The 25,897-nt window shown below is 41.9% G+C and overlaps 1 protein-coding gene across 1 annotated transcript; it reads right to left on the minus strand.

Annotated features, from left to right (window-relative positions):
- Positions 1-55: 55 nt before the first annotated feature.
- On the minus strand, positions 56-25,779 carry LOC125005756 (ras-specific guanine nucleotide-releasing factor 1-like). The gene is made up of 27 exons (XM_047581312.1): positions 25,168-25,779; positions 20,255-20,361; positions 18,525-18,672; positions 17,666-17,758; positions 15,858-16,111; positions 15,650-15,729; positions 15,039-15,232; positions 14,012-14,121; positions 13,659-13,777; positions 13,162-13,322; positions 12,912-12,975; positions 12,113-12,255; positions 11,810-11,892; positions 10,928-11,176; positions 8,227-8,600; positions 7,783-7,899; positions 6,089-6,259; positions 4,984-5,090; positions 4,755-4,867; positions 4,233-4,293; positions 4,023-4,129; positions 3,781-3,865; positions 3,440-3,637; positions 2,991-3,070; positions 2,769-2,886; positions 2,545-2,613; positions 56-1,774 (listed from the first exon to the last, which is right to left on the minus strand). Exons 1-27 carry the CDS (start codon positions 25,441-25,443, stop codon positions 1,682-1,684), a joined length of 3,774 nt encoding a protein of 1,257 aa, XP_047437268.1. The 5' UTR covers positions 25,444-25,779; the 3' UTR covers positions 56-1,681.
- Between the last annotated feature and the right edge of the window lie 118 nt (positions 25,780-25,897).

Genomic DNA, 25,897 nt, shown 5'->3' on the forward strand with positions numbered 1-25,897 from the left:
TTGCAATGGTCCAGTACTTCAGTTAAGAGAATAAAAGAAACACAGCAGCCTCAAAAACACTTCTCCCCCTGAGAAAGAATAGATTTATTAACAAGAGGTAATCAGGAAAGAATACACTTTTATACAAAACTGGAAATACTACTCAAGCTGTTGAAATAGACTGAAAGATAATTCTCATACCACTGGGTATTGCTCACTGCAAACATCTGATGTGCCTGTTAGAGGGTAAAGAGTCATGTGCAAGGGTGGGGTTTAAATACAGTACACATACTGCCCTAGATATAGATTGGATTTGAACACGTGAAAGTGGTACATGCCTGCCACTTAAGCTTTAGGTGTTTTTCTATACAAAGCCTGTAAAAAATACATATAAATATTCCAAGAAGAAGAAGAAGAAGAAGAAGAAGCACAATATTACTACTGTATAGTTCCTGCTAACACATCGGAATAGACAGGATACAGAATGTGTTACACTTATAAGTTGTTTTCAACGTTTGTTTTGAAGTATCATACACAGAAAAAGTTATTACAGAGTTGAACGATCATAAGGATAACACATTTCGAGGGATATGTTTTCAACACATTGCACATTAGGAAATGCATCAGACTGCCTGTACACGATATTGTACACAGCAAAGATTTCTGCTTCATTGGCAAATCGTAGAACAAAATAGTTTACATACTTTTGTGGTATATAATCCATTTCATGATTAAGGCAAAACCATAATGCACTGGCCAAAGAGGATTAACCATAAAAACTATGCTCTCACTGTCTGAGTGCAGAAGCTGGGAATTTAACGTCCTGAAGTGGCTCGATATTGGTTACATCTGCTACATACATTGCCCGGTGCTTATGCTGTATATACATCATGTTGCCCTCCAGGGGAATAAGGTGATAGTAAGCAAAGCATAAAAGGCCATCTCTCCAAGCAAACAAACTGTGTCCCAGCTCAGTCAGAAAACCTGTGCCAAAGTCTCTCGGTCATTCAGTGGCTACATGAAACATCAGAGCACAGGATTCGACATAAGTCGCTGCAGCAGTCCCAATTTTCACCTCCTCTGCTCCTCGGAAAGGAAAGTCTGACTTTTAAAAGTTTTAATCCTTAAGAAGTTGGTGCAGTTAATAGTCAATATACATACCGTTGCAGTATATACGTTAATATAGTTATTGTTAGTGGTGTTAGTATTGCAGAGAGTATGGAGGCTGAATTCAACTATGAATCATGACGGAAATCTTAACAATTAAAACCTTTAGTGGATCTTTAAGTCTTTTTAACTCGGTGGATTTATGAATATTAGAAGCTGTTTAAAGGTCACTGCAGCTACGTGTCGTCCGCTCTTCACTTTGACATCTCTCTCATGAACGAGAGCCTTTTGTTATACTGCACATTCCTGCTGGGTTATCAAGTCTTTATACTCTCTTGTCTGTTTATTCTGTGGTTCAAAATAACGTGTAAGACGATAAATAACATATAAATACTCTATAATACTCTATAACTATAGAAATAAAACCTCTCTGGGCTTCTACTCAGTCTCTAATAACGATTATACACAACAAGTCCATTGGGGAGCATATACTAGAAGGGCACAGCCTACTGTGTCTAATACAAATAATAGTAAATGTACATTTTGATATACTGTTGCTGTACACTCCAGGTGAGGACAGTGAGGGAGATCCTCTTCATGACGACGTTTTGGGCTCGATTCTCAGAGACGCATCGTATAGGCTCTCCTCGTCCAGCACTGTGCTGCTGTCGAGCAAGTACCTTCCCGCCTGAAGCAATGAAGAACACAGACATGAAGACTCCTCAAAAGTGCATCTTCTATTAGTGTAAACGTGGCACAAATCAGTGAGTTCTAACGGCCGCTTTGGCACAAACTATCCTTCATTTAAAGTTTCCATCATTCCTTTAAATAGATGCATTTTGCGTGTTAGGTAAATTCTGATCTGACAAGTGACACTGAACATGGGATTTACAAAGGATTCTTTAGAAACCTTTAGATTGTTTAGTAAGAAAAAGAATTATGAGTGTGCCACTTTCCTTTTTCTTGACTTTTCTCATAAAAATCTATGAATCCAATTAAATTACACACAACATGTAATCTGGTTCTGTTAATGGATGGATGACAAATTAGAAATATTTACTGTAAACTGTCAATTGTCAAACACTGACAAATAATCAGAGCTACATATAATACCAAGAAGTCTAATTCAAGAGGTGATTGTGACCTCTTTCATGTAGTTGAACAGAAATGAGAGCATAATGTCACAAAGTGTCTGTGAAGCTTCTCAGTCATCCAGGTCACAGTAATCCAAAGGGTGTTTAAAAATGTCATAATTTAAACAAATGGCAAATACTGGGTGACAATAATCTTTTGACTAAATGATACAGACCTATAAGCTAAATCAGACAAATACAGAGCAGACTTACTGATATTTTTCATGGCAATGCTAATAAAAGCCAAACAAGACATCAACACCACAGGCTGCTGGGAATGATAAACAAAATAAAATAAAAACAATTATACAAAGAGAAACCTCACCTTTGGTTGATAATCAATCTTGTAAGCTGTTTGCTGGAATTGCCGTATCTCTCTGATGATGTGAGATATCTGAGGAGGAAAATGGTGGACAATAATAAAAAATTAAAAAAAGCAGATATTTTTCTAATTTACTTCCACCTTTAAAATGGACGAGCTAGACTCAAATCTGGAATAGCAGAAAGTACTGGTTTACGGTACTGCCTGTGCTCTCTGGTGTTCTTTACCATTCTCATCTTGGAGAAGTTGACCAGGTTGTCCTCTGTGTAGTTGGGAGTTCCCTCCTCGATGAAGGCCAGGTCAGTCAGGTACATTCCCAGATAGGGAACACACGGAGGGTCACAGCTGAAGACAGACAGAGAATATATGGATATGGACGCACAGAGATGAACACGAAGCACAATAAACACTAAAGGGAATATCCTACAACAACAAACATGGTTACTCACTTCTTCAGAGCCTCTCTCAGGTTTTTGAACCGTCCCTCTGATGACACCAGCTTCTGTAGCTTGTCAATCACAGTCTTTGTCTAGAAATTAGATCAGGTCATAATTGTCAGTGCCAGCACCTGGACACCACGGCCTTCTGAATAAAGGACAGTTGTAAAATGTCCATACAAGGCTTGAAACAAATCTCAAAGAAATATTCAGTTTCTTGTGTAGATTCATTGTCATTCTCACATCTGTACCACTAAGTATGAAAGTCCCAAGGAAAATTAAAAAAAAAAAAGTCTAAAAAATGAAAGACCCCACTAAATCCTCCTCGGTCGGCTTTGCATGGACGCCCACCGCTCACTTGGATGGGTTTTAACGCAAAGCCCAAATTTCCTGTGTTGCATGTGCACAAATAGTAATAATAAATACTGTACATGCACAATAAAGTTGGTTTCATTTGATACCTGCTTGGAGACCTTGAGCCAGGTCTTCTTGAGGCGGAAAACCGAGCTGCGGTTGAGAGAGGACGTGATTTCCAGCACAGCGTTGTAGTTGTGGAGGCAGCGGCAGATGTCAGCCACCGCCACCCACTTCTCAATCACGGCCACGCGCATGTTGACATCGTCCCACTGTAGGATCTCTGTGGCAATCCTGTTGCTGATCTGACGAAAAAAACACAAGACAAATCCATGATTATAATAAGATCTATCTATCTATCTATCTATCTATCTATCTATCTATCTATCTATCTATCTATCTATCTATCTATCTATCTATCTATCTACTATTTAGAATAAACACATACATCGTTGAAGTGCTTGGTTGTTTTCATTATATACGGGGTTCTCTCGTTCTTGTCGTTCTTCATCCAGCCTTGACCGAAGAACTCCCTGTACACACACACACACACACACAAAAAAATGTTTTCAAGTGTTCAACAAACACGTAACATGAAAAACATGTCAACATTCACTGCGTGTGTGCCGTCCTTCAACCATCCCACTCAACCTGCAGAGTTTGCGTGTGCACACACATGCGCCTACTCACTCGTACGGGATGACCTTGAAGACCAGGTGGTCCAGCAGTGTGAGTTGCTCGGCTATCTCCAAAGCAGAATGGCTCTCAAACGGTTCGGTCTTGCAGTCTTCTGAGGCCTGGACACACAGACACACGGCAAAAGGCGTTGTTGTCAGTCAACCAGTGCTTTCGTTAACAGTGTCTTTATTCTTGAGAGGCTTTCCGTAATCACTCACTCACCATCTGCATGATCTCTTCAATAGTGACCTGGTTGTCTCCGGGATCCTCCTGAGTTAGAGTTCTGCGTACAAGAAGACATAAGGGGCATTATTTTTGTATTTTATAAAAAAACATTAGTCAAAATGTCTTTGTTTGGCTTCAGCTTCTCATGTAACTGATATTGATCATTTTCATGGGTAAAGTGTGCAGTGACAACATACTATGGGTTTCCTCACAGTCATGCAATGATGCACTCATTTAAAAGTTTGGTTTGATTTCCCAAGAGAAACAGAAAACACTTCATGGACTCCAGCTCTGCAGAAAGGTTAAAATGTTCTGCTCTCTGTAGCATTACTGCCTGAGTCCAGATACATTTTGTGTCAGTGAATCAAGAGTTACATTTAGACTAGTCCCTTTTTAATGTTTACTCCCTGGCTGATATTTTTTGTCAGAGATTTTCTTACTAAAGCTTTTTTTTTTCCACAAACAGATGTGTCATATATGATTGTATGTGCGATCAAGCGACGATAACAGGAACCCAACCTGATAATGTTGGCAGCTGCCTTTCTTTCCTGTGTCAGGAGCTCTGGGTCATGCATCACCTCCTCCAGGAAGCCAATTACCCGCATCTTCAGCTCTGTATTCAGCTCAAAGTCCTGAAGACCCACACAGGAACGACAACAGAGTCATTACAGAGGTGTTATTTTACTCCTGCGCTGACACAGGAGAGATAGAAACAAGCAAAAGAAGAAAGGAAGAAGTTGAACTGTACCTGCGAGTGCTTGGAGACCCAGTGACGCAGCACATTCAGGACTCTGTTCGTGGCAGCTCTTCTGATAACGAACTCTTTGTCCCCATTCCTCTGGTCTGTAGGAAAACCTGGAATCATGTTTGACAATTAGCACTCTGTCTTTAATGGTGTCTTTACTCTATATTTCATTATTTATACTTGTGGAAAAATCCTTTTGGTTAAATGTTTAGCCTCAACGCAGGTGAAAGTATTGCTCAAGAAGTATAAATGTACTTTTAATTTGAACATTTGGAGCCCTAATCATAATTACATGTGCTGCTCTCATTTCACTTATTTTTACTCTTGTTGCAAACTAGGTTTTATTCAACAGTACACAATCAAGACAGTTAAATAAATGGCATTAAGTATGAGGCTTAGTGCCCTCTGGTGGTCATAAGACACAAAGCCGCTTAATATTCGGACCACTGTTGTCTCTCATACACTTTCTAAGAAATGTGGCAATGTAATCTAACCAGCATTGAACTTATTGGAAAGTCATCTCTTCTTTAATCACAGAGATGTTTTGCAGCTATTAGATTAGCTGAGACTACTAGAGTATGTTGCAAAATGATCTAAAACTTGAGGACCATGTTGAAGGTCTTAGACCAGAGGTCTTCAATGTTTTTCAGCCAAGGACCCCCAAACTGATGGAGAGATTAAGTAGTAACCCCCTACCTATTATATTGTGTTCTATATTAAACTCAGCCTAATGCTATTTATAAATATACATTATTATCATTTTGCATGTAATATTAAGGTATCCCTTGACCCTTTATAAAATATGTTAGATTCATGTTAATGTGTATTTAAATTTGAGAGAGGAAATTAAAAAAAAAAATATATATATATATATATATAAAGAAGACCTATGTCTAAGAGGTTGATTTAACTTGTATGTGTGTAAATGTTATTTTTGTTGTATGTTCTTTCTCTGTCAGTAAAACTTTTAATCTCAACGGGACTTTTCTTGGTTAAATAAAGGCTAAATAACTTAAATTCCTCAATACAGTAAAACAATGGCAGTTACAGAAACCCTCCACATAGTTATCAGTAAACATCTGGACTGTCCTCCACTCGTGTGACTGACCTGTGCTGGCGAGGGACATGCGGCGGTACTTCTCCTTGGTTGGCGTTCCTTCATTCGCACCGGCGGTGGCAATGGCGAAGGCCGAGGCGGCAGAGAGGGCACTGCGGTTATTGTCCAGCTCCCGGCAAGATGACACCACCATGCCATTGTTGAAGGAAAACAGGGAAAACTCTACGGGCAGGAAATGCAGAGATTTAAACTCTTACTTGTATAATCACTGAAGGAAAACTGTTAAACTATGTGAGAAGCTCAGAACTTCTCGTGTGTTGATACATAGAGTGCCGTGGCATTTTTAGTTGGCCTCTCTCTATCAGGGTCATGCTAAACGGGTGTTTTTTGTGAAGCGTGTTGTAGGTATACAGTATCCTACCACATGTGTATAATCAAAGTTGTTGACCAGTGGAGGGCAACAGAGAGCTGAAGCAGACCCAGCAGTACAGTGTGTCCTGCAGCTCGTGGCAGTGACGGTGTACACTCCACCGTGTCTGCCTCTCTGCCTCCCTCCCTTCCTCCCTGCCTTCCTCCGTTCAGCCGGGGGCGGTATGGAAGAACACGCACATCGTTGCTAAGGTACAAGGTTTCCTTCCACCTACTCACACAAGGCACTGGCTTCCCTTGTATCCAGCACCGTGGGAAGAGAACACACTGGGGATGAATTGTGCCTGACTACCTACGGGGTGGATGCTCCCTCTCTGTGCGGTGCGGGGAGGGCCACGAGGCTGTGGGTGGTTTTCATCAAGACCTTATTTGGCTTTAGCTACGTCGTTCGTCGTTTCGAAAAGAGAAAAAAGAAAGTTTGCTATAAGTCCACTGTGGCTATATTTATTTGACTCTATGAGTTGCTCTTCTCATCGAGAACCTTTCAACACTTCCTCTGCAATGCTGATCACTTTTAGACCAGAGGAAAGGCAGACGTGTGGCTCTGCAGGATCAAGCTCCAATGATAGCTTTTCTTATCAGAGGTATAAGGTGTTGAGAAATGCACAAAGTTAAATGTTTAAAATGTTTGTATCTCTCTGTGAAATAACTATGAACAGCCACAGAATAAAGGCGACATGAGAAAACGGCTTGAATGGTTGTGCCCAAAAGTAACACAATCCAACAGGTGTCTGACTACTACTTGGCCCGTTGGCTCTTATGTACCGCGCTGATATATTCCCCCTCAGTTTTTATCTAGACTAAACAAACAAGTTATATGTTTCCACTCTGTTTTCTCAGCTAAGCTAAACTGCAGCTGGTTGTGCTTTTGGGTCAAGAGAAATAGTTCTCTTCAGGGTCTAATGGCACCTAAACCACCTACTTTTTTATTTTCACTTCAGTTTAGCTGCTCATTTAATTTTATTCGGTTTTCTGACACGCAAAGATAAGTGAAAGTAAAGTTCAAATGGACATAGAGGATGTACCATATGTGCAGTGGGGCGGTGGATTTTATTTATTTTTGTTATTTATAGGACGCATTGGTCTTATTCTATTATTGTCATATTTTTTGCCAAGACATTCCCCTTGGCAAAGTAGCGTAAGTCAGCAGCGCTAACCACTAAGCTACAGTATTTTGCCAGCTCTTACATTCTTGCCAACTCATTTGTCTTCTAACTGGTGAGCTGGGATTTAAAAGTAGATCACAAGACATTCTGACACAGAACAGTTTCAACAGGATATCAGCACATTAGCGGAGAGACAGAATCACACTGTACCGGAGTTTTTTGACTTGACGTTCTTGGGTGTTGATGGCGACTTGGGAGGAGACATTTCTGCTTCCGTCTCGTCGCTCTGACTTGGCTCTTCGTCACATTCCTCTCTTACAGACAGATCTGGACAGAGAGAACATTTCTGATGGTCAAGAGAAAATCTTGACAACAAAGAAGAAGAGAGCAGGAAAAGTAATGTGATGGGTGTTTTGGTGATGAAATGGTCGAGGAAGAACAGGTGTGAATGCAATAATGTTAATTTATTTTCGTTTCATCACTAGATTCTGTTTAAAAAGTTAATTCGTTTTGCTAACCAAAACTATACATCAGTAGGACTTTAAAAAGCTTCATGGCATAAATATAACATATGTGCACAGCATCTACTGCCACAGTTATTAAAAGTGAAGTGAAACTACAAAATGACAAAATCCCTCAGGACGTGACTCCCACCTTGCTTGTTGGGGACAGCCTCTTCGGCCTTGCCTTCGGCCTTGGGCTCCCCCTCGTCTGTGATTTTGCTGGCCATGGTGCTGGACACGTAGAGCTTGTTGATGTCGAGGGTGGTCTTGCTGAAGGGCGACATGGTGGAGTGCATGCTTGCATAGCCATTGGGAGAACAGCTGAGCGCGGCCAGGTCCAGGGCTTTGCCCCCTGTGATGATGGGGATGTTGAGCGAAAGTTTGCGACGCCGGTTGGGAGAAGACGTCTTGGTGATGGAGAGAGGAGGAGGGGAGGAGAACTTGCGGCTGGCACGTGGCGATGTGGGTGGCTCGCCGTAGAGGAGTTTGTTGTTCTGGCTGCTGGCAAAGAATAGCTCCAAAGAGCTGCAGGAAAGAAGAGAGTGAAAGAGAGCGAAAGAGGAAAATGAGGAACGCGTGATAGAGACAGAAGGACAAACTGTAAAAGAGCAGCGCAGCTTTGAATTTTAGGTAAAAAAAACAAAATACTTGTGACCTGAATAAGAGAGAGTGAAAAAGTGAAAAGGGGGGAGAAATGGTGATAATGGGCACTTGCTGTCTGTACACAGAGGCAGAGAGGGAACACATTAACCACAGGGCTCTTCGGGAGCTCCTGCCTCTTTTATTTAAGCTACATTGTTTAAGACAGCATCCTCCTTGCACTGAGAGCCACCCCCTCTGAAGGCCTATAAATAGCATGTCAAGTGACAGTGTGGGAGGCACGGGTGCTGCCAACAGCAACCAGCCCAGGGGAGGCCCACAGAGACATGGGTAGAGAGAAACACAGAGAAACGGGGAGCCACATAGAGACAGAGAGGGAAAGTGGGAGAAGGAGACAGAGGTGCAATGCAAAAAAAAAAAAAAAAAGCAGGGGCGAAAACAGTGATACAGAGAGGGAGGGGGCGATAGAGGAGCAACATAGTGGATATGGATTCCACCACAGCAAAGGCTGCTGGCTGGGAGTGGGCGATTGGGAAGCCTCGAGCCCTGTATGGTGTTAGCTGCAGCCATGTTGTGTCTCCTCACCCAAAACAGTGAAGAAAGTAGATGACAGGAGCAAAGATTGGAATGGGGGAGACTGGTGTGATAGAGGAAAGGAGGGGTGGGGGTGGTGGGGGGGTGAAAATCAAATGAGAAGGAAAAATGACAAAAAGCAAAGTGGAGAGGCGAGAGGGGACACAAGTGTGGCAGGAAAGAGGAAAGACTCGAGGAGATAATTAAGCAGGAGACGACAGAGGAGTATGACAAAAAGGAGGCTCAGGGAAGACGGGAGGAGAGCGGGGTCTGGGTGCAAAACACCACCATCAATATTTAATACCGTAGAGCCGCTGCAGATCATGGGAGAAAGGGTGAGAGAGAAAGGGAGGGAGAAGACGGGGAGAGAGAGAAGGAGAGGGTGGGGTCCTGCAGCAGAGTAAAGGGTTGCCATGGTGACAGCGCAGCGGAGAGAGGGATGGTCAGACTTGTGGAAAGAAAAATAAAAGCGAGAGAATGGAAAAGGGTAAAGAGAAGAAGGAGAAAGAAGAGAAGGGGTTAGGGGGAGGTGGGTGGACGCAGGACCCAATTAACTGTGATGGCGGACAGAAGATGTGTCGGTGTGACCTCTCCCTGCCTCCTCTCCGGTCCCTTCTCACCTGGACACGATATGATAGCATGATGGGCTGCTTACAGACAGTCCACGTGAGAGCAAAGACTAATTCAGACACCGGGGAAGTCCCACCTCTTCACTGCACCATTACAGGACTGTTGCTGCATCCTCTGGAGGAAATATGTGGAAATCTCAAACTTTGTTCCCTTTTTCAGTTGTCACAAGCTGCAGCATTGGACCTGGCAGTGAGGCACTTGTAGGAGTTTAATGGAACAAACCATCGAAGCACTGCTGTCTAAAGCTGTCCACTTACAGGAAATCTAACAGGGAATGTGCAGGACATGACACATGAAAAGGATTTCTTTAGGCGCTTCTACACAAAAATCCCAATAGTGCAGAACAAAACACAACAAGTGTGAACTTAGTCTAACCTGCGACACTGGCTTGAAATGTGGGTTTGGAGTGAGTGGCTGATGAATTAAATAAATTATTTGTTTCACTCTTAATAGGTCTTAAACTTCAGGTGGTTGTCCTACGTCGGTTCATCAAAGAGACTGCTAACTTGTATTGGTATATACATCAAAGTTAAAGCAACAGCTTTCTTGACTCAGATGATAATACCACTTTCTTATCTGTCATATACATATACAGCCCGCAGCAGATTAGCTCAGTTTAGCATTAAAGACCTGGACCAGGAAACAGTTTACCTGGCTCTGACAGAAGTCTTGTTATCATCTTGCCAGACAACCAGCAAACACTTATTTTTTCTATAGATTTAACAAACAGGATTTAATTCGCTTTATATATTAGCATCAGATGTGCTTAATGGCTAATATATTTAGTTTCCTTCAGATTTCCCTTGTCACCCCTGTAACCCTAACGCTAGCTAAGATAACAGTCTCCTGGTCATAAACCCATATTCATCAGACACATGCATCAAAACTGTTGCCCAAGTCGATGTTTAAAGATATTTTACAATGTTCCTACATACACACACACCCAGTTAATGCAAAAGAAGCCATACCACTTTCTTTTAATATTAGCCTGCTGCTAAAGTATGGTTAGTGTGATCAAGTTCATACCCTCTTGAAATCAACTCACTCACCGTGCAGGGATTGCACTGATGGGCTTCTTGTAGATGGTGATGAGTTTGTCCAGCACTACGTCAGCGCTTGTGAAGACACGGTAAGAGTGCAGGAAGGTGTTCAGAAAGTCGATGGAGAGGAAGCGCAGGTCGGTCAGCCTCTCCAACAAACGTTCCACGCTGGCATAGCGGATCTGCAGCACCTTGCAGGAGTTCATCATCTTGCTGAAGCGAATGTCAACATCGTCGCAGTACAGGCTGGTATCTGACCTGCGTTGGAGTGAGACTGGGAGTGTTACTCACACGGGTTTAGCTCCAAGTGGTCCTGCCTCCCACCTTTAGTTAGTTTACTGCTCGTGTGAGGGTTAGAAACTTTACATTGTTGCAATTTTATGATTAACGCATTTTATCCAAAAAACAAAGCTAATACAAAAGTAGCTTGTTAAGATCCACTGACGATGTTTCATCAATGACCTTTGAGCTGTAAATAAATTGAAGAAATCTAGACTAGAAAGAGCCCACACAATCATTCTGGACTCACGGTACATGCAGTGGACTGTAGGTAAGTATTGTGTCAGATGTTGAAGTGTTGATCCCAGAGTTTCACACAGAGGGAGGAGAATCTGTTTTAGTGCTAACATTAGCATTAGGTATATATGAAAGTGTAAGGCGTGCAGTTGTGGAGGCTGAGATTAGAGGCTGTCAAATATATCTACAGTACATCTCATCTCACCAAAGGTCCTAACAGGAATGGAAGCAGAGATATGCATGAGTTTGTGTAACCTTTGTTCATGAATCTTTCATGTATTTGTCATATATTTATGTAATGCCAATGCCGTTCTCTGTTTGTGCATGCATAATGCATATGTTTTCCTGTGTGGTGTCCGAGTACGAGGGCCTCACTTAATCATCTGTGGCACTGTGACTTTACTATTCTCCTCAAAGGCGTTCATCATCAGACCGTTGCAGCGGATGTTGTCAATGCACTGTAGGGCAGACAAAGAAAAGGACTTTTAGTGAAAAGGTGAGCAAGACCTACACATTTCTACCTTGAATCAGTGGCTACAAAGACCACCAGGTTATTTAAGTTCAGATGCTTTTAATCACTACGTTGATAACACGTGGGGATAAAATGCCATGTCGTGTCTTGGACTCTCACTTGTAAACTGTTTTGCTTTCAGACTGAATACTGTTCAAATGAGCTACCTGGCTGATGTCGCTTGTCCACGCTGACTTCTCCTGTCGGGATGAAGCAACCAGGATGACGGTGTAAGGCTGGACGTCTTTAGGCTCAACCATCACTTTAAAGTCCAGATGCTCTGTGTCCTGGCCACTCCGCTCTCCTTTGGCTGCAAGACGCAAAGTCAACAAGCTTTATTTGAGAAGCAAAGAATGAAATACACTAAAATTGCTTATTGTGCAGTATTGACTGAATCACACGCAGATGTATCTGTGAACCTAATGAGATGATTGTGATCGTTTTGGTTCGATTTAATAGAATCCAGTTTCTCGATGGCCGTGTAAACATAAATTCAAATAATCGTTCGTGTTTTGACTCCCTTTGGCACAACAGTGAATGTAGGGGAAGAGGAAAAGCTGGAAATGATGCAACTCAGAGTCTGACTAACACCAAGGAAACACTCTGTACAAAATACTCCTGTTTCTTTATAAATAACACAGGGGTATTGGTGTTTAAATTTAACCACAGTTTTCTCATCTATATCTGCTAAATTATGCTGGTAAAGTGGGAAACACACTTTGTTCAGCTCTGATAATTTACCAGCTGTAAGAGCTATCAGCGAGCAGGTTGCTGCAGTTTGTCATCTTTAAGGGCATGAAGCGGTGCTGCTTTTTGTTTTGACAACCACATACAGACAAGCAATTTAAACTTATGAGGGCTGTACAGTGCACCCCCCCACCAGGGGCTCTTTTCTATCTACCTTATGACAGATATTACCGTTAACGCATCTATATGCTGTGAAAACGTGTGAATATTTGAACTTACACTCATCATCTGTCCCCTCTGGCTCCTCCATCAGAGTGCAGTCTATGAGGGACACCACTCCATTCTGAGACAGGGTTGAAAGGACAAATACAGCTTAATCTCATCAACCAATCATTGATAACTGTTAATTATTACAAAGTAAATTCACGATCATTCATAATCACCAGACAATAATCCTATGAGAAGAAGATCTGATGCTTGTGTTTTTCTACCATGGGCCCATATGAATTAAAGTCCTGCAGTATTCTACCTTAGTGATGTGAAGTTTTCCTCCAGAGCCTCTGGTGCAGATGATAAGGTGTTTGGAGAAGAGGAAACACTGTCTCTCGCCCTCCTTCTTCAGAGACAGAGAGCCCAGTCGGCCTCTCGTGATCTTCCCTTTCTCGCTCATTGGCACCTGGATCAGAGAACCTGTGGCGTCACACACACCCACAAACACATGAGAAAAACATTTAACGTGATCTCATTTCATTCCTTAATGTGACAACTGCTCTAACGTTCAATGGCCTTTAAAAAGGAGAATCATGTGAGACATAGGAATTTGTGTGCAAACATCCAAAATCCTGTGGTTTGTTCTGTTCATTCACATTAATCCTCTTTAATCAAATAAATGAAATGCTGCCTTGAATAAATTGATATGTTTTATGCTTCAGAGTTACTTTCATACAGTATTTACCCTAAACTGTCACTTACTTTTAGGCTAGGAAATAAACCAATGACACAATTTTTTCAGCGTCTACGACTTACCTTGCCTAACAAACGTCTGGCTGGTGTCAAGCAGCACCTCACAACCCTCAACAATCATCCGCTCAATGGCGAGGTTCTTCCTGATGTTCTCCGTCTCGCTCACCTCGTCGTGCATGATTCTGAACGATTAAATAGGATTAAATTCAGGTTCTTGTCAGTTCAGGTCTTCAGGAACTTCACAAACTGTTCATCATGTGAACTGATCACTGAATCCTATGACATAAATGTGCAACATGAATACTCTGAGTGCAGTAGATACGGTGTTGTGTATCTAAGTGTTCTGAGTTTTTTTTTTTTTTCGTTGTTTTGTGCGGTGGAGCCGCATAAAGACACCGTAGGTCTACACAATCTACCTGGAAAGTTCCTCCAGTTTTGACTTGGCGTAGTCCAAACTGTTCCTCTCCACATGCTCATGAGGAGTGTGAGCCAGCAACTCGTGCAACGTTAGAATGTAACGAGGGATCTAAGAAAGAGAGACATAAGGACAGAGATCTGCCCGTATCAATAACTGAAAGACTCATGACTTTTCATATTTTTTGTGTTAAAATGCAGTGTTCAAACATTTAAAAGTCAAGAGCCTCAAAGATTCTATGAAGGTGGTGACAACATCTTGGCTCTAAGGACTTTTACTCGTAATAACTTGGTCATGAGGCCTGTTCAGTAAAAAGGCTTGAAGATTATTTTTGAAATTTATCACATGTTACTTTGACTATGACTTTGATTCTCTCTATAAACAGAATTAACTTTCAATTTGGAAAAAAATTATGTAATCTGATGTGGCGTTTTAATTTAGAAGTACTGCTGTTGCCACTCATAGGAAAAACATATGTAATATAATCACATATTAATGATTATCATTTATGATTAATTTAAAAAAAAAATATCCAATCATTTTTAGTACTGTGCAAAACTTACAAAGCATTTTATTTTGTTTCTCAAAAATGGGAAAAATAGGAAATGCTTCACTCAGATGCATCACGTCATGAGCGTCCAGTTTGTGTTTCCAACCAAATTTGGCTCATTCATTGCTTTGGCAAAGCTGATGCATTATTGCATCAATTATCTACTATATACTCACTTATCCTCAAGGGGGCAGCTGGAGCTTATCCCAGCTGTGATTGGGCGAGAGGCAGAGTACACCCTAAACAGGCCACCAGTCCATCCCAGGACAAACACCACATATATGGCCACTAGTCATCAGTCAACCTAACATGCATGTCTTTGGATTGTTGGAGAAACCCAGACACAGGAAGAACTAACTAACTCAGCTGGCCAGCAGGTTTCAACTCTTCTTGCTTTGAGGGTGACTGTGCTAACCACTGCACCAGTATTATTGCATAACGATAAATTTTGTGCATTTTAATGAATGTGTAATTTTACCTGAAACATGGGGTAAGTGAGGAAGGTCTCCAGCGTCCTCTCCTCACAGTCGGGCTTGGCCTCGTACTGTTTCAGCAGCTTGTCGAAGTCTCGGTTCTGTTTGCAGTGGGCCAGGATCTGCAGGCTGTACTGGTGGTTCCTCACAAACTCTTGGTAGATGTTCAGCATGGGCAGTAAGATGTCAAACAGGTCAGCTGGAAAAAAGAGAGGCAGCAGGCTTAATAATTATTAGGATATTCCCTATGTATTAATGGAATGGAATGGGAGATAATCAGCAAAGACACCAACAAACACTGACAGTCAGAACTGTCTGCAATTTTAAAGGTGTGAAGTGATTTTGTAGCGATTTGTGCTATATCACCAGTTCTGTGTTTCAACTACAGTTTGTTGAGTATGTGGGTAAAAAGTGTCTCTGAAGGCCGAAGGATGAACTGCTGCAAGAGCCACAATCCAACCTCCTTGTTGGCAAAAAAATCTCTCACAGATATTCCCATGATTTACTTGAAATATAATTTTTTAGTATGTGATTTGGCTGAAATGACACTCATAGAAAATAAAAGGAATATTCATCCTGAATTGTGTGGGCGACTGACAGTCTGCCTGTCTCTTACCCAGCACCAGTGTCGGCCAGCTGGCTATCCTGGCCTTCAGGCCCTGGTAGAAGATCTGGTGGAGGAACATGATGGTCTCACTAATAACACAAAGAGATACAACGGTCATGAGCTACTGTTTCCCCTTCTCCTGTACACAACCAGGGCAGACCCCACTGTCCCGAGTCACACAAACAACTGTGTCCCCACAAGTCTGAGCACCAGCCACCTGTTGAGGAAGATGCTGCTGACATCGTCGTGGGTGATCGGGGGCTTCTTGGAGCTGGCAGCCATGCGCAGCGGCCGCAAGAAGTTGTTGACCAGGATGTGGAGCTGCTGGACGTATTCGGCCTCGGCCTCCAACATGCTGAACACCACCTGGTTCCTCTTCCTCATGCTTTCAGCGTGGGGTGAGCGAATGTAGTCCTGGATGATGGTTTTCCACTTCCTGCGGCAAATCCAACCTCGCAGGAAACTCTGGACCTGTGATGAATTAATATTCGAGATGCCTGATTGTTATTATACTGGAATCAGCATACGTTAATATGCTGATGTTGTCATGTGACATTTAAACATCTGAGGTCTGGAAAACTGGATTTCCAATAGTTACATATGCCACCAGTATGTTGTTAATATTCACCGTTTTGTTATCCAGTTTGGTTTCCTGGTTTATTTTGTAATCTGTTTCCTCATGATATAAGTTTTACTTCCTGTGTTTGATTCTTTATTCACCTGTCTTCCCTTGTGTCTTTTGTTTTCATGCTCCTCATTGGTTTCACCTGTGTCTTGTTATTACATCAGCCCGTGTGTGTGTGTGTATGTGTGTCTGTGTGTGGAGTTACCTCTGTTGAACTGTTTCCTATATTTTTTTAGTTCCTTACACTTCCCCGTTTTTTTTTTTCATGCTAAAAGATTTGTGTTTTTTCTGCTTTACAACTGCAGCACTTTTTGCATCCAGATTAATACGTTTTATTAAAGTTCTTTGGTTTTTCTGCTCCTACTTCCTATTGTGTCTGTATTTGGGTCCTATCTCCTCTCCTAGACTGGACACAACACCTTTAGTGCAACATGTAGGCTAAAGGTACATTTGTCACTAGGTGTAACGTACATTGTCCTGGTAAAATCACCAAAAGTGTCATATACTATGTATTTTTAATATTTGCAACAGATGGTTAACTTCAGATGGTAGTCCAAAAGAAAATAGTCCAAAACTGGTGGCTAAAAAGAAAATAAATATTGGACTTATAGGTAATGATGCTCCATGGCTCAACATGTTGCCAGCACTGAAGTTAAGTTTTTCACTAAATTGTGTTATATTTTTACAGCTTCTTTCAGGTGCCCTGACCAAAAAAAGTTCCTTTCAACTCCATAATAAATGTAGCTTAAGTTAGCTGTCACTGTGTGTTCCGTTAACCTGTTTTTGTTGTTTTCATTTTCCTTGTCAGTTAGGGAAAGTTGTAAACACTGTGCTGACAAAGTGCCACAGGCTAGCTAACATCTTGTTGGATTTATGTTTCCTCTTAGAGTATTTGAAATATTTTCCTGAACTCTCCTATCTGGTCAGCTTTTTAAAGAAATGTCTTTTACCGAAAGTTTCCACTTTGTTCACCACCCATCTGTTGTGACTTTAAACCAGTGTTGCTAAGTGTTTAGAGTGAACCACAACAGAGCAGTAAAGTTGAGGGCTAAATGACCAAAAAACACAGAGCTGAAGGAAACTTTTGTCAGTTGATAGTTACTGATCATTTTATCCAAGCTTTTACAATTTCAAAGCTTCCACAGATATACGTATTCAGGATGGTTGTAGTGAACAGGGAGTTCCCTGCTGCTAATGCAAGTGTAAGCACAATAAATATAAAAGTAGTAGTAGTAGTAAAACCTGCAAGTGCCCTTTGATTTATCTTTTAAAATACAGTAATATTCCTGCTAATACATTTTTGCCTAAACACTAAATTCTTCGAGCTCTTATTTCCTTTCTTGATTTAAACACGTACTCCCCTTTAAAAATGCACATCACACAGGCACTAGGATTCTCACCTTTTTGATTTTCTTGATCTCTGTATCATCTTCACTGGGTGGCACCTCTGGATTTGACTGGATCTTCTCATTGTCCTTCAGGAGTCCAGCGATCTGAAATTCAACACAACAGTGGGGCTGATTCAGTCGGGCTAAAACATGTTTTGCTGTATACAGCTACAGTCCCACTCATGATCTAGGTCACTTCATGTTCTCTACCTGCACTGCATGTTTTATTAGGATTATTAATGTCTTATTCAACATTTTTAAATTGCTTTTTGTTCAGGTTTGTTACCGTCCATTAGCTGCTTCAAAGGTTTAAAATTTCCCGTATTGTATTTTGTTCATATCTGTTACATTTACTCCCTTTATATGCAGCATGTGAATAACAAAACTTTTAATAAAGAACAGAAATTAAACAAAACAGCCCAAAGTCCATTACCAGCACACACTTTAGCCATGAAAAGTGAGACAGTAGATTACCATTTTCTGGTGCAGACTGCGGTATCATGCACAACAAAAGCTGATTCATGCATATTGAAAACGTTCAATTCAATTGAAGCTAGCCATTAGCACATTAAAGGGAGACACATTTGATCTGGTTTAGACAGAATAATTAGGATACAAAATACTCAACAGTATTGCAGAGCCTCTAACAAGTACATCCCGGGAGCACCGCGAGCTGCGAAGCTCACCATGTTCTCACAGCATTATGGTCTGGGTCATGACCTTTGTCCTGTGACCAGTCACTGTCTTTATCATCTCTGCCCGTCTTCTTTTACTTTCATTGCTTTGTCTCCACTGAGTACCATGCAGTAAGACAAAAGCAACATGCACATTGACGCAGGTACTACTAGCATGAAATTACAAGGCAACTTACCTCTGATTTTAGTCGCTCTATCTCGATTTCCCCATCCTCTATCTGTTGTCGAAGTTGCTTGGCAACCGTTTTCTCCGTCTCCACTATTTGGAGTAGATGAAGATACTTCTGCATGAGGCTCTCATGCTCTGTAGCCAGGTTCCTGTAACTATACAGACACACACGCACAGACATTGTAAGGACCTCATTAACGCATGTTTCATGGGCTCTCCGTAGATTTATTACGGCAGACCTCTGATCAGCATATGTTTGAACCACAGACCTTACATCCACACCGAGTGCAGTGCACTTATGCAACCACTTCTCTGACTACTTGCAGGCTTAGAACACCATGTGTAAAAGCTGCTTCTGCATGAGCAGTAATTCTGTACATTACCCAGTTGAACACTTGTCATGTGAGGCTTAAAATCAGTGCAGTCGACTCCTTGTAGTTCATATAAACCAGGCCTCAAAGCTATTTTGAATTTGGATGTCTCTCGATTAAAAAATTCTGTTGAATCAGTGATTCAGATTATTAACCTTAACAGGACATTTGTTGTAAATAAAGCTATTCAAAGCATCCAACATCCAGATGTGAGGAAGCTCTAAGAAATGTGACATGAAGATAAGTAAATACAGCTCTTCATTGCTCTGCTGAGCATTAAAATATTACAGAGCAACTTAGCCTTGTACAGTAAGTGCTGCTGCCTAGACGGGGCACTAATCAATTTAATCTTCAATGAGCCCAATCAGTTGACCTTTTGCCATACAAATGCACACTGGTGACATTTAGAGTCACGGTATCGCTTGGCTTTCATGACCCTCTTTTGTCCCTGAATCTTGAAGGAGCATTTCACCCGTCACACGTGTGAGGAATCCATAAATCACTAGTCAGTATTGATGAGAAATCCTTTTTATTTTGTTAATTTCTATCTTTTTTTCATTTGTTGATGACAATCTGCTTGTGAAGGTTCTGATACATATTAATAAATAAAATAAAAAACTGTTGACACTGCCTTTACATACATACAGTAGTGTAGTAGATATTCAGTAGATAACGATATATACTCACACCAGTGGAGGGAACCATAAAAGAGTGCGTACTCCGTCTTGCAATGGATTCACATCAAAAAATAATGGAAATAATGGCCCAAGACATTAGCTAGTGTGTTTTTGAGCCTAGAAGCAAGGTTGCACCGATGGCAGTGACGCAACATCTAATAGTTTGATAAATTACTGGATACCTTTCCGTGGTTACTGTTGACTTTCGTTATGTTGCCAGTCATTAAGTCATTAGGTCGCTCCCCTCTACGCGCATGGCTCCAGCAGCTACTGCTCCAAGTGTGCTCACTTGGACAGGTTAAATGTAGGGAACAAATTCCCTGCAGCTGCCACCACATATGCATGGTGAATAAAGCTGATTTGATAAGCTTATTTTCAAATATCAGACTGAACAAAATTTACAGTTCCTTGTCAGTCGGAGCCACTATATTCTTAATTCTGGTGATGTTGTAGAGGAAATACATGTCTTGATATGTGTCATATGAACCTTGTGGGTTACAAACATCTGGATATGAGAGCTTTGGACATGACGCCACATTTGAGGTTCCTAATGTGCGGACGAGGTAAGTCCTTTTCACTGACTGATTAAACTCACTGATGCACGCTCACACTTCTCGACAAGACCTCCACCTCAGAGGGTCCTCAGCCTAATGTGTGTATGTAGGTGAGGGGTCATGTGTGAGAGGTACCTGGCCTGTGTGATGGCGGCCACCCACTCATCACAGTCCTTGACGTCCTCTGTGCGCAGCTCCAAAGCTTTCTGGTTGTCATGATTGAATGTGACAGTGAAGTAATACTGGGAAACAAAAGCAAAGAGAGGGGGAGTTAAATATTTGCTGAGTTTAAAATGTGACCGTCAGGTTATGATAAAGCGATAAAGTAAAATCCGTGCCTCGCGCAGATTCCTTAAACCTACATTTTGTCTAAACTGAACTTGTATGTGTACACACGTGCATGGACATGTGTGTGAAGGAGTGGGAGAGAGGGATCCTGAGGGAAAAGTCTTGAGAGATTCATTATAAAGCCTCTGTGCATTCTGTCTGTAACCTGGCAACTCACCTCTGAATCGGCGGAAGCCTCTCGTCTGACGCCATTTTTTTGTTTAGTTTTGTTTTTGCCTCGTTTAGCCCAGTGATTTGGCTGCATTTAAGCAACACAAACACCTCTGGGTGCTCACCCCCTTTTACCCCTCTCTCACCAATTATCCCACGCTGACCTTGCCTTAAAGCCTTAAAGGTTCAGTTACGGCAATTACGTCAAATGCACGCAGAATTGTTTTTTAATAGGCTTATGAGATAAAATCCTCAAATCAACAAAGTGGTGGTCACTGCACTAATAGTAGGGACAGCCTATTTGTAGTAGAAACACATCAAATTATATAACACTGATGCATTGTAAATAGACCCCCACAAATCCAATATATTGGATTTTTTTATCCCTCCCAAATGCCAAGAGCGAATCATTTGTGATGGGGAGTAATGTTCCATATTTCCTGATGAGCAGCAGAACAGGCCTTTGTCAATAATGTGCTTCCCACCTCTCGCATCCTGTGAGCTGGTGTGTCTAGCCTTTTAGACGGCTATATTTAACTTCACGTCACTTCATTTTTCACCTCAGACACAATGAGACAATGTAGCCCGTAACAAGTCCAAATTTAAAGTTTATAAACAAACGTAACCAGATTGGATCTCATATTTAAATTAAAGGTGGCTTCTAATTGTATTAAACCTCAGAGCAACTGTATCACTTTTGAACACGTTTGCTTTCAATTAATCAGCCAAATGGAAAAGTGGAATTTTGAAACTTTTTTTTAACTAATTATCTACTCTCTGATCTTATATATAGAGCAACAGGTCTGTGGGATCCACTACTGAAGAAGGAATAACGTCACTATCAGAAAAGCACAAGGAGCATGTCTGTTCCATGCATAACCTACACTACTGTCAGTAAAATAAACATTACTGGAAATTACTGGGAAAAAAATTAAGAATATTCATACTGTGGAAAATACATTACTTGAAAAGGCGATAGCTTGCATTTGTAGCGTACACTTGTTGTGCGATTGCCCAGATGTTCTTTCAATTGGCCAGGGACATGCTGTCTATGGTTAAAATATGTATTAAAATGTTGTGTAACCTACATTTCGAGCTTATACAATAAATTCAGTCAGCTGACCACTGAAGACTGTCTGCTGATCATTGAGAATGTACTTACATAAAGGAAACACGTAAAAGTAACACAAAAAAAAAAAAAGAAAGCACAACCACCACCACCAGAACCTAAGACGACCCATCTCCTCTTCCTCCTTGCATGCCCATATTTGCTGTACTTGCTAAATGGAGCACAATACCAAGGCATGTTGTTGCACATTTTGTTGGCCCCTTCAAATGCACTTTTTCAGATGCAAATAGGGGTTGCCATAGTAACTGTGGGCTTAAACGTAGCTCGCCTTCTAAATGGGGAATAAGAACATTTAAAAAGTAGAACACTCCAAAGAATACAATGAGAACGGAGAGACAGACGGAGCGGGAGGAAGAGAGCGATCTTTTGCTTTTTTGAGGAGTGAGGGCTATAAAAAGCACTGTAGCCCTGCAAGGTGGCAGTTGGCTTGGCATATATTCGCTGCATTGTCCCTCTCCCTGTCACACACACATACAGATAAGATCCAGTGCTCTCCTGGCCATTCCTCCTGCAGCGTTGACGCACACTCACTGAAATACAGTACGCACACACACACATCTTACGCACTCAACAAAAATCTGGAATCTGCTGTAATCCGTCCATGTAAGAGGTTTATTGTCAGGAACGTACAGTAGCATTGCCTCTGACGACCTCTGCAGTCTGCTCATCGACTTAGGTGTCATTCTTTGTTTTTTTTTTCAGAGTAGGGCAAAGTGAAAAGGAAATCTCTATGCCCTCAGACACCTGGAGCATTGATCACACCTTCTGTCCTCGTTTCACCTTTTCTGTGGAGACCCCCCAGTTTATGGATTGACATTGGCATATGCAGGGGGACACAGCCAGGTAAATATAGACTTTGAGGCATGCACACAAGATGAGACGAGTTTCACAAGATGCACGGACGCGGACGCATATTGACATGACTGACTGAACAGCAAATGTGTTCGAGCAAATAACTTTACATGCGCACAATTAATGTACCAAGACAAAACCAATACACAAATGCCCCAAAACTGAGGTAATTCATTACTGACACATATTATGTAAAGAGACACGTGCTAAGCAGAAGGCTGTGTTATGCTAATTGAAGGCTTTCAAATTCATTTAATTCGCTGTTGAAATAAATTCACTGAAGCAGTCAGCATGAACAGCTGTCATCGTAGATGTCACTCAGCGCATATTCCATCCCCAGAACAGCCTCTTGTCCTGACACAGTTTCAAGAAAATATAATGAACAAAGTTGAATAGTTCACAGCAACCAGCAAGTCCTCATATTCAACTAGTCCTCATACGTAGGTTCATTTCCACAAAAGCCTCCAGAAATGATCAGTATGACCTTTATCCTTATTTGCCACGTAGTGTCTGGTTAATTTGTGCAACTAAAACTTTTCGATTTACTCTTGCAACCCAAGAAAATCTATATTATAGCAAAAAGAAAATCTTGCCTACGGTAAAATAAACAAAAAATATCATATCTATCATATCTAAACATAGCATAGCGCCATCTGTAGCACCACGCTATATTTACCAGGTCTAGTGTTGGGAACGTATGGCAGCAGAATTCAGCACCATGGACAGCGACCTCGGGTACAGCTGATACAGATAATGGATTTACTCTGTCCCCATCATTTATTCACGCTTACAATGTGTTTCGCAGTAAAATACAAATAGCAAAGAAAGCAATGTGCCTCCACACAGATCAAGTTACCTATTCTAGCTACGAAATAAGAGCAATCCATGAGGGATGAGTGATCAACATTGAGGATGAGATATTCACAACATGCTCAACGTTTATACCAACAACAGTCCAAGTGAAAGAAAGAAGAAAGAACATTTTCTTCTGTGAAAGCACAAAAATAGTCAGCTTTTCTCCACCTGCTGCTTACTCAAGAGGTTCACACAACTAACTTTGCAATCGCTGATCTTTATAAACGAACCAAATCACATTTGTTGGTAACCTCATCCCCCAGGTCGTAAACTTTCATATTGCACTGGAGTTATTTTATGCTCTAAATTGTGTCCTCGTGACCTATGTGTCCCAAATGTGAACCCCCACATCAACACTTTTAGTGGAGACACATCTGTGGAATGCATAAAATGCCCAAAACACACCAGTGCGAGGACATGTGCCAGCCTGCAAAACCACACAATGTTGCCTTTGATTTGTCGTCACAGTTTAAATTTTGGACTGTAAAATAGAGCCTAAAATAGTAAAAGTGATGTGAGCAAGAATGAATGTTCCCAAATTCTAGGTGAAAACAGTTGACAATCTGTTTTTCCGTGTAAGACAGAGATTATAATGTTTGAACAGAAAAAAAAAACACGAGGCATGAATTTGACATTTCACTTCTTTATCCCTTCTGCCGCAAGGAAAGCAGAAGAGGCTGCAGCTGGCAGAGCAGATTTCAGAAGGTGACTGCAGTCATAGCTCACAGCAGCCTGACCACTTCTCTGGCTCCTAAACGCTTTTACGCCACAATCTGTAGCTCTTCCAGCAGCAGCAGCATCCCTCCCAGTCCCTTGAACCGGTTTCTCTGGACGCAGCCACGCTTCCCCCTGAGATTATTTCTGAGTGTGTCATGGCATTAAAAAATAAAGTCAGTGGAAACCGTTCAGGCCTCGCACATGATAATCCATGGCACTAAGTGCCAAGGGAATTAAAAACAAAACAAATGGGGGATGTACTGAGAAACAAAAGCATGCCCTGGAAGTCATTTGGTTTTCATTCATGGTTGTCGTTAACAACCCATGATAATGAGAGAGCTATCAAATGAACCAAGCCGCTATAAATCCGGGGGACACACAGTTGCCAAGGTAGGATGCTATTAATATCAAGACGAGGAATTAAATCAATACGTCAAAACGACAGGGGAAGGGACAGCTCTCCTCCGCAAGATGGCAACCTACAAAGTTTGGATGCAGTTTAAGTTTACTCCGTATACATGTGCTGCATTCTCTGAATGTTCGTCCAAAAATAGTTATACGTATATAAGCGTGACGCAACGGATACTGTGACTGTGGCTAGAATGATAATAAAAAAAAGGCTGCACAGAGAACTCTAAGCCTCTGTGGATGTTTGTATTTCATGAAGTTAATGAGACACCTCTGAGGTAGACTGCGAGGCTATTTTAGTGCAGAATCGAGACAATCAATCACTTCGGATGACGCCATTGCGTAACGGTGAGCGTCAAGTCAACTAAGATGCAAAAGCATCACTGGGAAATTGTTTGCGTGGTAATTATATAATGAGGAAAACAACACTTTGCTGCGTGTGCGGAATACGTGCTCTCATAAATATGTCGCTTTAAGCCGGAGCCAGGGAGAGTTTCATTGACGAGTGCGTCCTAACGGTGAGACTGATTACCTTGACGGTGTCAGTCAGTCAGACTTAAGGGAGCTCCCCGTGTGATCAATATCTTACCTGCTTCTCTAAGCATTCCTTTGCTGAGAGAGACGGCTTGGGAGACGGCGCCCTGTCACAAAGGCATCCCTCCAACAGGTACAGTCCGGAGGGGCGTGAGCTGGAGTCGTTTTCGAAATAAAACAACATATTCTGCAACAAGGCGAACCACTTTGCATGCCATTTTGTGTTGTCCGAGCTTTTCTTACTCAGGCAACCTCGCCTCGTCCCGTCCTTCTTCGCCAAAAGAGCCAGATAGGTGATGTGGCCATCATTGAGCCTCATCCCTTTCTGCATTTTGGCTGTGGATCCAGAGAGGATCTGCGGGGATGCCTGCGGATTCTTACATGTTCTTCTCCTCAGTACCTCCGAAACACAGTCAGACTTGGTGGGCAGCAGCCCACTCCTGCGTGCCCATCACCACTTGCGGCACTAATGTTTGCAACGGCGAAATCAAAACAGGGAGAAAACGGTGCACGTAACGAACCGCGGTCACGCATTAAACTGCACTAAACTGTCCACGCTGCAGGCATGCCACAGTCTCAGAGATACCCTCCTCGTGAGCCCAACAGCTCATGATGAGGACTCAAGTGTCCGCGTGCGGAGCCTACACGAGCGCGCGCATACAAACTCAGCTTCCTGCTCTCTCTCTCTCTCTCTCTCTCTCTCTCTCTCTCTCTCCCTCTCTCTCTCACACACACACGCACACGCACACACACACTCAGGGGGAGGAAGCGCAGTCACGTGGCAG

Source organism: Mugil cephalus, chromosome 3 (genome assembly GCF_022458985.1).
Source record: "Mugil cephalus isolate CIBA_MC_2020 chromosome 3, CIBA_Mcephalus_1.1, whole genome shotgun sequence".
Lineage (NCBI taxonomy): Eukaryota > Metazoa > Chordata > Actinopteri > Mugiliformes > Mugilidae > Mugil > Mugil cephalus.

Coding starts and splice junctions, on each gene's coding strand:
- LOC125005756 (XM_047581312.1), bottom strand. CDS start 25,443: ATGCAGAAAGGGATGAGGCTCAATGATGGCCACATCACCTATCTGGCT. Junction 11,893..12,112: donor GGACAAGCGACATCAGCCAG/GTAGCTCATTTG, acceptor TCTGCCCTACAG/TGCATTGACAACATCCGCTG. Junction 11,177..11,809: donor ACAGTGCCACAGATGATTAA/GTGAGGCCCTCG, acceptor ACTCCAACGCAG/GTCAGATACCAGCCTGTACT.